Source organism: Cinclus cinclus, chromosome 3 (genome assembly GCF_963662255.1).
Source record: "Cinclus cinclus chromosome 3, bCinCin1.1, whole genome shotgun sequence".
Classification (NCBI taxonomy): Eukaryota; Metazoa; Chordata; class Aves; order Passeriformes; family Cinclidae; genus Cinclus; species Cinclus cinclus.
In genome coordinates this window covers 110,326,306-110,341,060 of record NC_085048.1, presented here as the reverse complement: position 1 = coordinate 110,341,060, position 14,755 = coordinate 110,326,306, and the positions used below count along the sequence as shown (strand labels likewise).

The following is a 14,755-nucleotide window of genomic DNA, read 5'->3' as shown; positions in this document are numbered from 1 at the left end:
ATAAAGAAGAAAGAGAAATAATACAAACCCCAGAAATGGGGAAGGGCTCCCAGGAATCGATAATACCTTGTCCTGGGGAGCCATCTCCCGGTCATACCCGTAATATACCGAGAACCCCTATTGCAGAAAGAACTAGACAAGGGAGGAAAAATAGGGAAAAACCCCAACTGATAGCCCCTTTAAGGGAAGCTATGGGACCTCAGGGTGAGAAGGTGTTTATTAAAGTCCCGTTCTCACCTGGGGATCTGATAATTTGGAAACAAGCAGCAGGGTCATACCGGGAGGATCCGGACAAGGTTGCTCGAGTGGTAAAAATGATAATAAAAACACAAAATCCTGATTGGAATGATTTACAGGTGTTACTAGATACCTTGATGGATTCAACTGAGAAAGAGATGGTGTTACGGGCAATGACAGAACGAGCCAGGGAAATGTTGAGGGTACAAATGATGGATGGAACTCTAAATGACTTGGTCCCGAGAGAGGACCCCGGGTGGGATCCTAACACCAGTCGGGGTTGGAAAAGACTTCAAGTTTATCAAGAATTAATAATAGAAGGGATTAGAACGGGGATGCCAAAAACAATGAATTGGTCAAAACTGTATTCCATAAGACAGGATAAAAGTGAGTCCCCGTCAGCATTCCTGGAGCGGCTGAAGGAAACTGCACGCAGATTTACTAATTTAGAGGTTGACGGGGAGGCAGGGAAATTACAGTTGGCTTTGATTTTTATGGGGCAATCTCAGGATGATATTAGGAAAAAGCTGCAAAAGTTAGAAGGGGAGGACACTCGGAACCTAGAGAAAATGTTAGAAGTGGCATGGAAGGTATATAATAATAGAGAAAAAGAGACAGCAAAGAGACATCAGGCAAATATTTTAGCAGTATTGCAACACGCTACGGGAGGAAGCCCAAGAGGACGAGGACGGGGCCGGGGTGGTATGGGTCGAGGAAGGGGCATAATTCAGCAGAATTTGGGAAGGGGAGCAATGGGAGGATTGGGAAATCCCTTCGGGGGGCAAGGAAAATTGGGTCCTAATCAATGCGCCTTCTGCAGACAGTTAGGTCACTGGAAAAATGAATGTCCAGTCAAATGGGGAATGGGTAATGTGGGAAATGTAAATCCTATGGGAAATGCAGGAGCTACCACGGGGCCGGTAGATGTCGCTTAGGCATTTGTGTTAGGCAACTATCAAAATCAGAGCTGACTAGATCAGGATCTGAAGGTAGTATTGGAGGTAGGGGGACAAGAACGAGAATTTAGAGTTGATACGGGAGCAACACATTCGGTTTTGAATACAAAATTAGGGTTATTAAGTGATGCAAAAATTCAAGTAATAGGGGCAACTGGGCAAGTAGAAGAGAGGACATTTTTGCAGCCGTTAGACATAAAATTCGGGGGAAAAGAATTTGATCATCAATTCCTGTATATGCCTAATTGCCCAGAGTCACTGTTTGGAAGGGATCTGTTATCTCTTCTAAATGTGAGAATATTATTTGAAGGAGGACGAGTGAAATTAGAAATTCCTGATAAAGAAATATCTAGACTATTTGTGATTAAGGAGGTAGAGCCCACCCCAATTCCTGAAGAGGTTGAACAGGCAGTGGTACCTTGGGTTTGGGAAACCGGCACTCCAGGTAAGTCTAAGGCAGCTCAACCAGTAGTGGTTGAGCTAAAGGAGGGAGTCCAACCGGTAAGGATTAGACAATATCCGATTAAGTTAGAAGCTAGGAAAGGAGTAGCCCCCATGATTGCTCAATTCTTAATCCAAGGTATTTTGCAAGAATGTGAGTCAGAATTTAATACCCCAATTTTTCCAGTACGAAAACCCAATGGTAAATATAGGTTAGTTCAGGATCTGAGAGCTATAAATAATATAACCAAGGATATCCACCCAGTGGTGGCAAACCCCTATACTTTGTTAACATCTGTGTCTGAAAGATTTCAATGGTTTACAGTAATTGATTTAAAAGATGCTTTCTTCTGCATCCCTCTGGCATTTGAAAGTAGGAAATATTTTGCATTCGAGTGGGAAGACCCTGACTCTGGCCGGAAGAAACAGCTTACTTGGACACGACTTCCGCAAGGATTCAAGAATTCCCCCACAATATTTGGGAACCAGTTAGCCAAGGAATTGGAGGAATGGAAAACAACACAGGTAAAAGAATCTCCCTTTTCTCATGTAATACTTCAATATGTAGATGACATTTTTCTGGCCACAGAAGAAAGGGATATTTGCCTAAATTTAACTATAAGCTTATTGAACATGCTAGGCCAGGCTGGATATCGGGTCTCGAAAGAAAAGGCCCAACTCATCCGGACAAGTGTGTTATATTTGGGCTGTGAAATAACACAAGGAGTAAGGCGATTAGGAGCAAATAGAATTGAAGCCATCTGCACCATACCTATTCCCCGAAATCATCAGGAACTAAGATCCTTTCTAGGAATGGTAGGATGGTGCCGGCTGTGGATACCGAATTTCGGACTCCTGGCCAAACCCTTATATGAGGCACTAAAAGAGACACAGTTACGGTGGGACAAGCCACAGCAGAATGCGTTCCAAGGGCTAAAGCAAGCACTAAAAGAAGCCCCGGCATTGGGACTACCTGATTTAACTAAGGACTTTCAATTATATGTAAATGAGAGACAGAGACTGGCTTTAGGAGTACTCACACAAAAGTTGGGATCATGGAAGCGTCCGGTCGGCTATTTTTCGAAACAACTAGATGCAGTCAGCTCTGGATGGCCGTCCTGTTTGCGAGCCGTGGCAGCTACTGTACTATTGATTCAGGAATCAAGAAAATTGACTTTGGGTAAGAAAATAGAAGTGTTTGTGCCTCACATGGTGATAACAGTTCTGGAACAAAAAGGGGGGCATTGGCTGTCCTCCAGCAGAATGTTGCAATATCAAGCAATATTAAGGGAACAAGATGATGTAGAGCTAAAAGTAACTAACCATATCAATCCAGCAGAATTTCTCCGCAGTGAGCAGGAAGAAGGCGAATTGACCCACGATTGTGTGGAAGTCATTGAACAAGTCTTCGCTAGCCGCACTGACCTGAAAGACGTGCCATTGGAGTCTCCGGACTGGGAACTGTTTACAGATGGATCCAGTTTCGTCGAGAATGGGACCAGGTATGCGGGTTATGCGGTGGTAACGCTTCTCCAGGTCGTGGAAGCTAAAGCCCTCACCCCGGGAACATCAGCGCAGAAAGCAGAGATTGTGGCTTTGATTCGCGCCTTGGTTTTGAGTCAAGGAAAGAAGGTAAATATATGGACTGACTCTAAATATGCATTTGGAGTTCTGCATGTCCATGGAGCATTATGGAAAGAAAGAGGACTGTTAAGTTCTCAAGGGACATCTATAAAACATCGAAACGAAATCCTATCTCTTTTGGATGCTGTGCATAAACCAGCTGCAGTAGCAGTAATGCATGTGAGAGGACATCAGAAGGAAGAAGGAAAAATTTTCCAAGGAAATAATCTAGCAGATGCTACTGCTCGGAAAGTGGCACGCGAGGTTTGGACACAATTGGCATTGATTCCGACAAAGGTAAGCCCAGTCACTCCTCACCTAGAGCAGAAGCCCGATTACTCCTTAGAAGATGAAAGACTGGCCAGACTTGTGAATGCCCAGAAGAACGCGCTAGGGTGGTATGTGACCGACATAGGGCAAGTATTAGTACCTGTCAAGATCATGAAAATAATTTTAGAAGCAGAACACAACAAATGCCACTGGGGGGCAGAGGTATTGGTTAAATTTTTAAAGAAAGAAATCATTTCTAACCAGATGTTGACTTTAGCTAAACGAGTTAATGCAATGTGCCCAGTCTGTATAAAGAACAATCCTGTAGTGAGGAAGCAGATTCAATTAGGAAAATTACAGGTAGGACCAGAGCCAGGTGATTATTGGCAAGTTGACTTTTCAGAGTTGCCCAGGGCTCAAGGGTACAGATACCTTCTGGTATATGTATGTACTTTTTCGGGATGGCCCGAGGCTTTTCCGTGCAGAACTAACCAGGCTAAGGAGGTGGTCAAAACCTTATTAAGGGAAATTATTCCTAGGTTTGGAGTACCCCTGGGAATTTCATCAGATAGGGGACCACATTTTGTGGCCGGAATAGTACAAAACATAGCACGAGTGCTCGATGTTAAATGGAATTTACATACCCCATGGAGACCTCAATCAAGTGGGCAGGTAGAAAGAATGAATCAGACATTGAAAGGTCAGATCAAGAAAATCTGTCAAGAAGCTAAGATTCAATGGCCGCAAGCATTACCATTGGCTTTGTTAAGAATCAGGATTAAACCCAGGGAAAAGGTAGGAGTAAGTCCATATGAAATACTATATGGCAGACCATATCATGCAACAACATTAAAAGGTGATCCTCACGTGGTTGGGGACCAAATGCTCTTTAACTATGTTCTATCTCTTAACAAGACTCTTACAGCTTTGAGAGGTGCTTTGCAGTGGAACCGCCCTCTGCCGCTGGAAAATCCAGTCCATGACATCCAACCAGGAGACCGGGTGTATGTAAAGAACTGGAGCACGGACCCCTTGAAGGAATCATGGGAGGGTCCACGTCAGGTGATTATGACAACCTTCACGGCGGCAAAAGTCGAGGGCATCAACAACTGGATCCACTACACCCGGATCAAGAAAGTCCCTACTCATTGGGAAGTGCAGCCACTGTCTTCCACCAAGATGGTTATTCGAGCCAAACCCACCGACCCAAGGCCTACATCTTAATCATTGGACTGATCATGTCATGTCAAGTAACTTTAACTCATGAATCTGTTGTGATTACTGTTCTAGAGCCGGTGACTATGGCGGTTGAAGGAATGAATGTAAATCTGACTTGTTCATTCACCAATGACCAGGGAGCTGGATCCGAAGAAGTCAATGTAAGATGGAAAAAGGATATGGATTGGGTAGACACAGGTATTGTCACAACTTGGGATATGAAAACACAAATGGGAAACACTACCCTACAATTGATAAATGTAACTTCGGGATCTGAAGACAAGTATTTATGTGGAGTCTGGATCAGAGATAGTTTCGACTACGGTAACTTGAAATTACGGGTAATGTCATTATTAGGGGATGGTACCAAGAAGGGGGATGTTGAGGTCATTCCAACCTCAACCTATGTAGACATGTGGGACAGTCCTCCTTTGCGAATGAATTGTACTTTCCGATTGAAAAACGAGTGTGAATATGGGATACAAGTTAAGTGGTGGAGGGAAAATTCTCAGGGAATGTGGAATCAAATCAGCGAAGGAGTTAGCTGGTGGTCCGAAGGAACCGTGGGAGGAGGATGGTTAAATATTACTGATCTGAAGATTGGGAAATTCGGAAGTAGATACTTGTGTATAGTCTCATGTGGAGAAATGGGTGACTTTGGAATACGAAACGTCAGGGCTTGGTCGCATTTGAGAGGTGGAGTCACTGGCCAACGTGGGGTCTATAGTGGGCGGGGACATGCAATAACTGCAGTTTATCTTAATAGCATCAGAGGAACTCACAGAAGAACTCGAGCCATAGATGTAACATTTCCCCGCAGTCAGGAACAGGAAAATTTGATAGTAGGATTAATTCGGGACTTTGGTAAAGTGCAGAATGTTTCCTCGATTACAGCCTGTTTACCTTTGCCACAGGCAGCCGGGGAGCCGATACCGTGGGGAATCATCCCAGTAAAAACTTTACCCAGGGCATTCGTGGATTTTACTTGGAGTTGTAAATTGATACCAAAGGAGTATGTAGAAAAGAAGGAAGGATGCCAATTAATTAGGAATATGTTGGAAAAAGATTGCCAGCAAATGCCAGGCTACTATGCGTGGGTTAGTAAAATGAACAAATGCATTGTGGAAGGACCAATAAGGGAACCCTGTAATAAGGTTTGGATGCAGGTAAAACGCACAAGAAATGAAGAAGTATGTCAAAACATTACGCAATCACAGTCTTTAGAAGACGATTGGGGAGCAATTTGGGGACCAAGTTTATTAGAGACATATAGTTACCTAGGAACTGTGAATTGGTGCATTGAATGGACAGGAAATAAGAACCAGACCTATACTAGAGTATTAACAACAGAGACAGCTCAGAGGACATCAACTGGGACAACAGAGACATGGAATTGTTCACGAGTTATTACTTGTGATACTCCAGAAGCAGAAATAGGTTTGGTACCAGTAAGAGTGTTACTCAAGTGGGGATGTGAATGTAGAGGGTACAATCATACAATTAGGGGAGAGATGGCCGGTAACAAACAAGTAGATTGCAAAACTACCACTATCAGAAGCCCTGGTAACTTGGTCTGGGTAATGGGACATGGGAAATGGACCACTCATATACCGATCGATGGGATGGTAACTCAAATAACTTTAGGAGTTCCTACCTTATGTCCATTCTGGAAACAATCTAAACTTAATGAACAAGAAATACAGGCCAGGCAAAGGAGAGACATAGGAGATGACATTATTGAAGAAAATGAGTGGCATGAACCGTCAGGGGGAGTAAAATTCGGATGGGCACTAGAATCTTTATTTGCACCTATCTCCACATATCGAAATAGGGAAATGTTGTATAGACTCCTGGGACAGACCGAAAGATTAGCAGCAGCCACCAAGAAGGGATTTAAAGATTTAAATTCACAATTACAGGCAACCACTCGGATGACATTGCAAAACCGGATGGCATTAGATATGCTGTTACTAAGAGAGCATGGAGTTTGTGGATATCTGCATGGGAAGACAGATCATTGCTGTATTCATATCCCAAATGTGACAAAGGAAGTAGAAAAAGATATAGATCAATTGGAGAATATTGAATCTAAAACTAGGGAAATAGCAAAAGATGCGGAATATAACTGGATTGGAGCAATATTCAGCTCTCTAGGGATCCAGGTCTCTGGTTGGATATCCTCAATTGTTCAATATGCAATAATATTGTTGATATTAATTGGAGTTGTGTATGGAGTTTACAGATGTCTTCTAGGAGTAATCACCAGAGAAGGAATTCATACCCGGAGAATAATGAAGGCTATGACCAGGAACAGACAACCGGCTGGGAACACACCGCCTCCTTCGTGCTTAGAGACGGTTACATGAAGAATGGAGGGAAGAAGTTGAGCATCCTTGCAGAAGATTGAAGGATGCTCAAAAGGGGGGAGTTGTTAGCATATACATATACTTTTAATAGTTAGTGGTAGTAATGCTAAGGCTGCAGTTTGTAGCTAGTGCAAGGTAGGCCCTGGGAACTAAGCCAGGGAATGTGCTGAGCTACAGAATAATGAGTTAAGGGCCAGTGGGGCGAAGAAGGACCAACTGGTTATTTATAGGAACAGTAGGGAATTTACTGATGAAGTACAATAAACAGGTGTGGGATTAATCTATAGTTCTAGTTTAGACAAGCATGTAGGATTTATAACCGTTAGAAAGGTATCTTATTGTCTTAACTTAGGCAGGCGTGCAAGAGTTATAACCTTTAGAAATGTTATCTCGAAAATGACTGCTGCCTTTGATGTGAAGTACGTGGACCATAGCATGTAGCCATGGTGAAGCAAGATTTGTAAAAGGGTATAAAACTGTGTAAGATTCACTAAGGGGTTGGGACTTTGACTTTGGACGCTAGTCCTCAGGTCCCCGGGCCCTGAATAAAGCACCGCACAAAACAACTTTGTTGATTTGTGTTTTACTCTTTGGGATCGGGCAGCACCAGGAGAGGAGCCGATCCCACACAAGGTCCTCATCCTTTTGCAGGGGACATCCACACCGTGGACCCTCCCCGGGTAGCACCTGCATGGGATGCACTCCAGGGACGGTACCGGTGCTTCTCCATCTGGTCTGGACACAAGCTGCAATCTTTCTGGAAAAAACAAAGAACAATTGCATGAAAGTCATTTCAAAACAATACCTGGAAACAAGAAAAAGCACCAAAGGTTGTCACCGTTTCACAGGACTGGGGAAGGTCTGACCGCTCTTTATGATACTAAAATCTCTCCAGTGGTGGGGAAAAACCCTACCTTTCCCACCTGTATGCCCACCCCTTCCTCAAGGGCCTGCAAAGCAGAGCAGCTGGGCCATGGCTAAAGAACCCGTCCCCCTCTGCTGCTCCCCATCCACACGGATGGACGCTTATGTCAGGCCGGATGCCCCCACCCCAGCCTGTGCCATGCTGGCAGGAAGAAGCTGTCAGTGAGGCCAGGAGCCAGCTCCCCTTCCACAACATCCATCCCCTGCCCCACCAAAAAGCAGCTGAGCAGTTGGCAGAAAGATTAATATTGTCCACTGCCACCCCACGGGGAACCACCGGCACGTGGCCAGGCTGAGCCCTGCCATGCCTGGAGGCACGAGCATCCCCCCACCCCTGCACCGCCTGGGGACTCATCTTGATTTCGTCAGGGTGCAGAGCGTGTCCTCTAGGAAGGGGCTGCAACCAAAGCCCATCAGCTTTGCCCTGCCAGTGGCCAGCTCGAGGACGGCGTTCTCCAGCTCTGCGCTGATCTCCAGAAGAACACGCCAGATGTGCCTTGGCTCGCGGGGACATCACGAGGCCATTGAGCTGCAGGGGGATGTTTCCCCTTTTCCACTCTGTGGCAACTTCACTGCACTGTGCCACAATTTCTCCAATAGGATGGGGAGCCCTGAGCCGCTCCCTCCACAAATCGCCGGGGACCTGAGGAAGCACCTCCTTGGCTGTGCTCTCTGCTCCATGCCAGGGCCACTGGGAAATGCTCTGGGGAATTCTTTGAGAGCCACGAGACACGAGCAGCTGCTGCTTGCGGGCATCCTGGATTCTACTGTGCAGAGGGATGGATCTCTGCTGTCTCCTGGGCCAGGTGGGGCTTCTGCACCCAAGAATGTTCTAAAAGGTCATCCAAGGATGGCCTGTCTGCAGGGTCCATGGATAAGCACCACCTGATCAGGTGCTGGCACTCTGCAGAGAGAAACCAGAAACTGCTGGTCAGCTCCTGTCCATGCTCTCCCAGATTTCACAGTGCCCACAGCACACTAAGAGTGCTCAGAGCTGTTCGCACAGCTTCCCATCCATCCTCTCTTCTGGAAGAGAGCAGCAGAGGTACACTTGCCACCTCGTCCAGCTCAGCCCAGGAGATGAACCTCCTCCCCAGCTGCAACAGCAGGACACTTATGTGCCACCTGCCCTCTCCCAAAGCCGTTCTTGCTCCCGTGCCTTGAAGGCCCATCCCCACCTTGAGACACCCAGGGCGGGAAGAAGAGCTGTCCCCGGACGATGTCCTCTCTGCTTTTGAAAGGAAGGTGCCTGCACACCAGCTGATAGAGCAGGATGCCCAGGGACCAGATGGTGGCTGGCTGGCCATGGTAGCGGCCAAAGAGGATCCACTCCGGTGGGTAGTACTCCCGCGTTCCTATGGCACACGGGCACAGCTCATCAGGCCAATGCTGATTGCTCCCTCCCAGCCACCTCCTGCCAAAATGCAACTTGGCTGCAGCCGGCTGAAGCAGCATTCCCCCTCCCTCCCTCCCTGTGTGTTCCACCTGGGGAAGCACAGGGGAGAAGCTCCACTGCCCGGCTGGGCCCCGGCTTTGGGCTCACCGGCCATCTGGGTGTAGAACGTGTCCTGCAGGATGGTGCCGCAGCCGAAGTCGATGAGCTTCGCCTCGCCGGTGGCCAGGTCAACGAGCACGTTCTCGGCCTTGATGTCGCGGTGCAGGACGCCGCGGCTGGTGCAGTGCCGCACGGCCCCCAGCACCTGCCGGAACAGCGCCCGCGCCACGGGCTCTGGCAGGAACCCCCCCGCGTGCAGCAGGTGCCAGAGGTCCTGACAGCGCTCCGGACGCTCCATGACCAGCGCGAAGCCGTCGGGCAGCTCGAACCAGTCCAGGAGCCGCACGATGCCGCGGAAGCCGGGCCACGACGCCATCCAGAGCAGCACCAGCTCCAGGGGCACAAGGGCGCCGTCGTGCTGCGGGGGAGCCGCCATGCCGTCAGCGGCGCCGATGCTGCGCTCGCCTTCGCCACCCCCTGCCCGGCGCCACCGCAGCTCCCATTGCCCATGGCCCGGGACGCTGCGCGGCCCCCGCTCGCTCCACGCTCGCTCCCATCGCAGCGTCCCGGCTCCCACCCGGCCGGGCCTGGCCTTACCCCGCCCGCCACGCCCCGCCGCCTGCTCCCGCTGGCCCCGCTCACTCACCAGCCGCGCCCACTCCAAGACGCGGTCCCGGGACACTCGCTTGATGGCCACCTGCAAGCCAAGGCGAGCGGAGGGCTCAGCTCGCCGCCCGCCGCTCGCCGGTCGCCGCCCCCCTCCCCGCTCCGAGCCGGCCCCGTCTCTTACCGGGACGCCGTCGGCGAGCCGGGTCCCGGCGTAAACGCTGCCGAAGCCGCCGCTCCCCAGCAGCGGGCCCTCCCGGTACAGCTGCTCCAGGGGAGGCTTCTCCGCCCGTGCGGACGGCACCGCGCTCTCGTCATTCTGCCCGGGGCACCCGCCCGCCCCGGCCGCCGCTGCTTCCCGAGCCGCCCCGGGCTCCGGCGCCTCGGGGCCGGCGGCCGAACTGCCGGGCGGCGAGGCTCGCTCGGGGGAATGCGCCGGCGGCGGGGCGGGAGCCGGGCGGCTGCGGGCCAGCTGTGGGCGGAACCGCGGGAGGGGCCTCGGTCGGGGCCGGGCCAGCGCCAGGGCCCGCGCCAGGCGGAGCCAAGAGACGGTGCTGCTCCACCACCGCCACCAGTGCAGCGAGGAGCTCGTCCACAGGCTCTTCAAAAGGTGCCACAGGCGGTACGGACTGAGCCCCGCGGAGGCGGCACCGCGGCGTGCCCGACAGGGGCGGGCAGGGGGCCGGCTCGCCCACGGCCGCCTTGCGGGGCACGGCATGAGCCGGGCTGGGAGAGGCGCAACAAGGACGGGACCGAACGGGATCACAGGGAGTCTGAGAGGGAGAAGGGCACGGAGGGCGAGCGGGAACTCGAGCGGAAAACCGATCGAAAAACCGATCGAGAGAGGCGCTGCTGCTGCTGCTGCTGCTGCTGCTGCTGCTGCTGCTGCTGCGGAGCCGCCGGAGCGCGCGGCCGTTCTGCCGTTGCCTCCGCGAACCCAACGGAGGAGCCGCCGCGCGCCCCGTGGAACACAGGAAACAAAGTAAGAATAAATGAAGCTAATTCCTATTAGAGAAATAGCCAAATAAAGCAGTGGAGGCGTAAAGAAGACTGTTGGCTTGTGGCTTTCTTGTTTGAGTGAGATGAAGCATTTTGTGGGGAAGAATTGCCTCTTCTGACAATTTTGCCAGTGTGGGCTGGAGCGGAGCTTTTAAATTTCAAGTAGCAAAGAGAAATCGTGTCAGTATTGTCATCCCTTTTCATTCTCTGCTGAGACACTTGCAGGCTGCCCAAAGACATCGTCTGCAATATGGAACTTGGACCCAAATGGATTGTTAAGTGTGTCTGGATGTCACCAAATCTATGGGAATGACAAAAACTCTCCAGCAATATTTTTAGTGTTAGAGAATCTAGGAACAATGATATTCTGACCACGATGTTGTTCTGGCCGGGATGTGAAACAGAAATAATTTAATCCACACGTAGCCCTGGTGTGCACAGAAATTTTGTTTGTTTATTTCCTGTCAGTGTTAGTGGCAGAAGCATCCATTGCTCAGTTTGGGAAGGCTGACCCCTGACATGGACTCTCCTCAACTGTGTCTCTGCCTCTGACACTAGAGAACACTGAGTGCCTTGAGAGCTCGTGTTGCCTGTGGAATGCTCCAGCTGACTGCCACCAGAAGCTGTGGACGTTCTTTTGGTATCTGATGCAGAAAAGGAGTTCTCCATAATACCATGCTACTTAAACCCACATTGGGATGCGGCTGTGTAGTGGCTCACCATGAAGCAGATTGCCTGCTTTGTCACTGCCAGCCCTGCTGATCCTGCAAGGGACCCTAGTGTATCCCATGCCTGTTTTGCCTGCAAGCAAAGCTTGCCTTGCCTTAGTAGTGTGGAGTAAATAGAGAAGTAATAAAATGGACAATTAAACAAGTTACTTTGGAGGAGATCCTCCTGCTTTCACACATCAGCCCTGCACCTCATGCTCCGTATCCTAGTTTGAATGGACAGGTGTGTGCTAGGGAAAAAGCAGGACCTTCCCTTGAAATGGAGAAAGTAAAATCCTTCCCACTGAGTCAGTATAATTTTGAAATCAAGAGGTTCTCAGGGAAAGATAGGGGGACAGGAAGAACAGTTCTCTACTAAATATACAACAAGGCCAATCTAAACAACAATAACTATGAAATTAACAGGAACCCAGTCACAGTTCCTTTGGTTGTGTGCTCTTTTCCCCCCTGGTGCAGTTACCATCGCCATTGGCAGTGAGCTCTGGCAGGTTCCCAGTGGACAGGGCAGGTGTGTGGATCCCTGCACAGCTGCAGGAGAGCTGGGGGTGATGGCAGCTGTGTCCCAGATGGGAAGGGTGGAGGAGAGACTCTGCTCACGAATCCTTGGAGCAGTGTCGGTCCCGGTGCTCCAACAGGATGCTTGGAGATAGCAAACTGAAGCAGGACAGCATCCTGGCAGGGGTGTGAGGTCCAACACCAGAAGAGGCAGCTCCTGGCACTGGGATGGCGCGGTGAGGTTTTCCAGCTGCCTTCCTCCTTCCAGAGCCAAAAAGGGCTGAGTACCAGTAACTGCCCCCCCACGCTCCTTTACCTGCTTCGAATCTCGTGGCCTTGGCCTCCTTCCCCACACTGGCCCCGCCCTCCCAGAGAAACACCCAAAAAAAAGGGAGGCTCTCCCTTCCCCATCTCAAGGTCTCAAGGACCTGGCCATCCTTAGCATGTCAATGGGAAAAAATATAAAACTATAAAATATAAAAAAACAAAACATACCACCAAAAATATACACAATAAAAAATATAACAACAAAATTATTAAGATACAATCAAAATATATTTATTGAAACCTACAGATAACTATCAGAACATATGTACATCTGGAACTATACAGGCTAATGCATAAATCCTTGTCTTCAAACGCTCTTTGGATAGGCAGCAGCTTCTTCCTGGGCTTGGAGGAAAGAGCTCTTCTGGACAGCAGGAAAGGACTTTGTGGGTAAATGCACAAATGAATGTCCAGAGAAAACTTGGTGGAAACACAGGAGCCAGGCAGGTCTGCAAAATGGAGACACAAAATGTAACAGAGGCTGCAATGCAAACCTAAAGCATCTGAAGCTCCATATTTCATAGAACACATTTCTTGGAAATTCATAAATAGCTGCACAGGGAAACATTCACCTACCATCACCCTCTGGAGGCAGGCCAGGGGCACACCCTGAGCCACTTCCACAGAGCTCCCAGGGGAACTCCCTGGCCTCTAGGCTGCCCTCGACAGCAGGGAGCCCAGAGCCCTGTGCTTCCCAGCAATGGCTCAGCTGCACATGCAGCCTCCTGCTCCTCTCCCTGCCCCACAGCTCAGCAGCCCTACAGCTCCACGGGGCACTGGCAGCAGCACAGCTCATGGCAGGGGGCACCTGCAGGGCACAACTGCTCCCTGCCAATGTACACAGGCTCTCCAGGCTGGCACAAGACCCTTCCTCCCGCCAGAGAGCGGCCCAGCTCCCACCTTACCTCTGTGGGAGGCTGAGCCATGCTAGTCCTTCACTTTGTCCTCAATCCAGAGTGTCTTCAGGCCCCTGAGCATGCCATGACTAGGAAGGGCAGTGGAGAGAGCAGGGGCAGATGCACACCCTTCCTGAGTATTTTGTCATTTCTGGCCCAGCTAAAAGGTCAGAACCGCAGGTGTCCATCTCAGCACTTGGTCAACTTGCTGGAGAACATCAAGCCTTCACCAGCCCATGATGCTGGCGAGGTTTTCCTGGACATGTGGGGGCTGGCTGGCAGCACGCTTCTTCAGCTTGGTGCCCATCACCTCGTAGAGGGCAGAGGCGAGCCTGGTGACCACCGTGCGCACATTGGCGCTGCGGACAGGCAGCGCCTTGTTCTCCAGGAAGGACCAGAGCACGGGCAGGGCGTAGCGCTGGACCACTTCAGGGCTCCTGGCATAAACCCCTTCCACAAGCACTGCCGGGACAGAGACACAAACTTCTGAAACAACAACCTTAATGCAAACAAGGATCCACCTCGAGATTTGCTTCTTGGAAGCCTCTCTGGCTAAGAGCAGTGAAATAGCACACAGAGCCCAACGATCCAGAAATGGCCAAAGCAGCTGATCCTCCCCAAAACAGAACCACCAACACCTCAGGAGTACTGTCTCCAAACAAATACTTGCACCTGTGGCAGAACTTGTACCTTTACTGGATCATTTCACAACCTGTTTCAACATCAAGAATGACTAAAATGTCAACTTCCCTTTCATTTCCATTAGGAAGTTGTCTAAACCCACACTGAAGATTTGGAAATGCACCATGGAGATTCAATTGAAAGGTTTCTAAGAAAAAGGACAATTCCATCTTTGTGACCCTTGATGTCAAAGTGCCAGAATCCAATCTGGCTCTTCCCTTTGCTCAGTGGCACACAGCAAAGGGCACTATTAGACCACACTTCCAAACTCCAGCCCACCAGACATGGGTGCTGCTTGACAGCTGGATTAGAAACATCAGTGACTAGCTGCTGTCTTTGGCACAATGCTTTTGTGCCTTCCAACAAACAGCTGCTTCAAACCTCAGGGTGTCTTAGGTAATTACCCAGACCTCATTGCTGTGGCATTTGTGCATCTCCACATTTTAATGTCATTCCCCCTCTCAATGTTAATGGCATTTTTCTTGCAATGTGC

General features: G+C 49.8%; 2 protein-coding genes across 2 annotated transcripts in view; one reads left to right on the top strand and one right to left on the bottom strand.

Moving 5' to 3' along the window:
* Positions 1-1,100: 1,100 nt before the first annotated feature.
* Positions 1,101-4,751, top strand: LOC134042010 (uncharacterized). The gene is made up of 5 exons (XM_062489083.1): positions 1,101-1,104; positions 1,639-3,449; positions 3,555-3,673; positions 3,832-3,887; positions 4,504-4,751. Exons 1-5 carry the CDS (start codon positions 1,101-1,103, stop codon positions 4,749-4,751), a joined length of 2,238 nt encoding a protein of 745 aa, XP_062345067.1.
* A 629-nt stretch (positions 4,752-5,380) lies between these two features.
* The window catches only part of LOC134042009 (serine/threonine-protein kinase pim-1-like), a 94,492-nt gene continuing 85,117 nt past the window's right edge, over positions 5,381-14,755 (bottom strand). The window contains exons 2-7 of the mRNA XM_062489082.1: positions 10,321-10,455; positions 10,177-10,227; positions 9,579-9,948; positions 9,214-9,390; positions 8,857-8,939; positions 5,381-5,503 (exon numbers count right to left, since the gene is read on the bottom strand). Of these exons, the coding sequence (XP_062345066.1) occupies positions 5,381-5,503; positions 8,857-8,939; positions 9,214-9,390; positions 9,579-9,948; positions 10,177-10,227; positions 10,321-10,455 (939 nt within the window). The remainder of the gene's footprint in view (positions 5,504-8,856; positions 8,940-9,213; positions 9,391-9,578; positions 9,949-10,176; positions 10,228-10,320; positions 10,456-14,755) is intronic.

What these genes read in the sequence shown, in the direction of transcription:
- LOC134042010 (XM_062489083.1), top strand. An exon ending in TAATGCATGTGAGAGGACAT is followed by an intron (nt 3,450 to 3,554) that starts CAGAAGGAAGAA and finishes ATTCCGACAAAG; the next exon opens with GTAAGCCCAGTCACTCCTCA. An exon ending in TGGTATGTGACCGACATAGG is followed by an intron (nt 3,674 to 3,831) that starts GCAAGTATTAGT and finishes CAATGTGCCCAG; the next exon opens with TCTGTATAAAGAACAATCCT.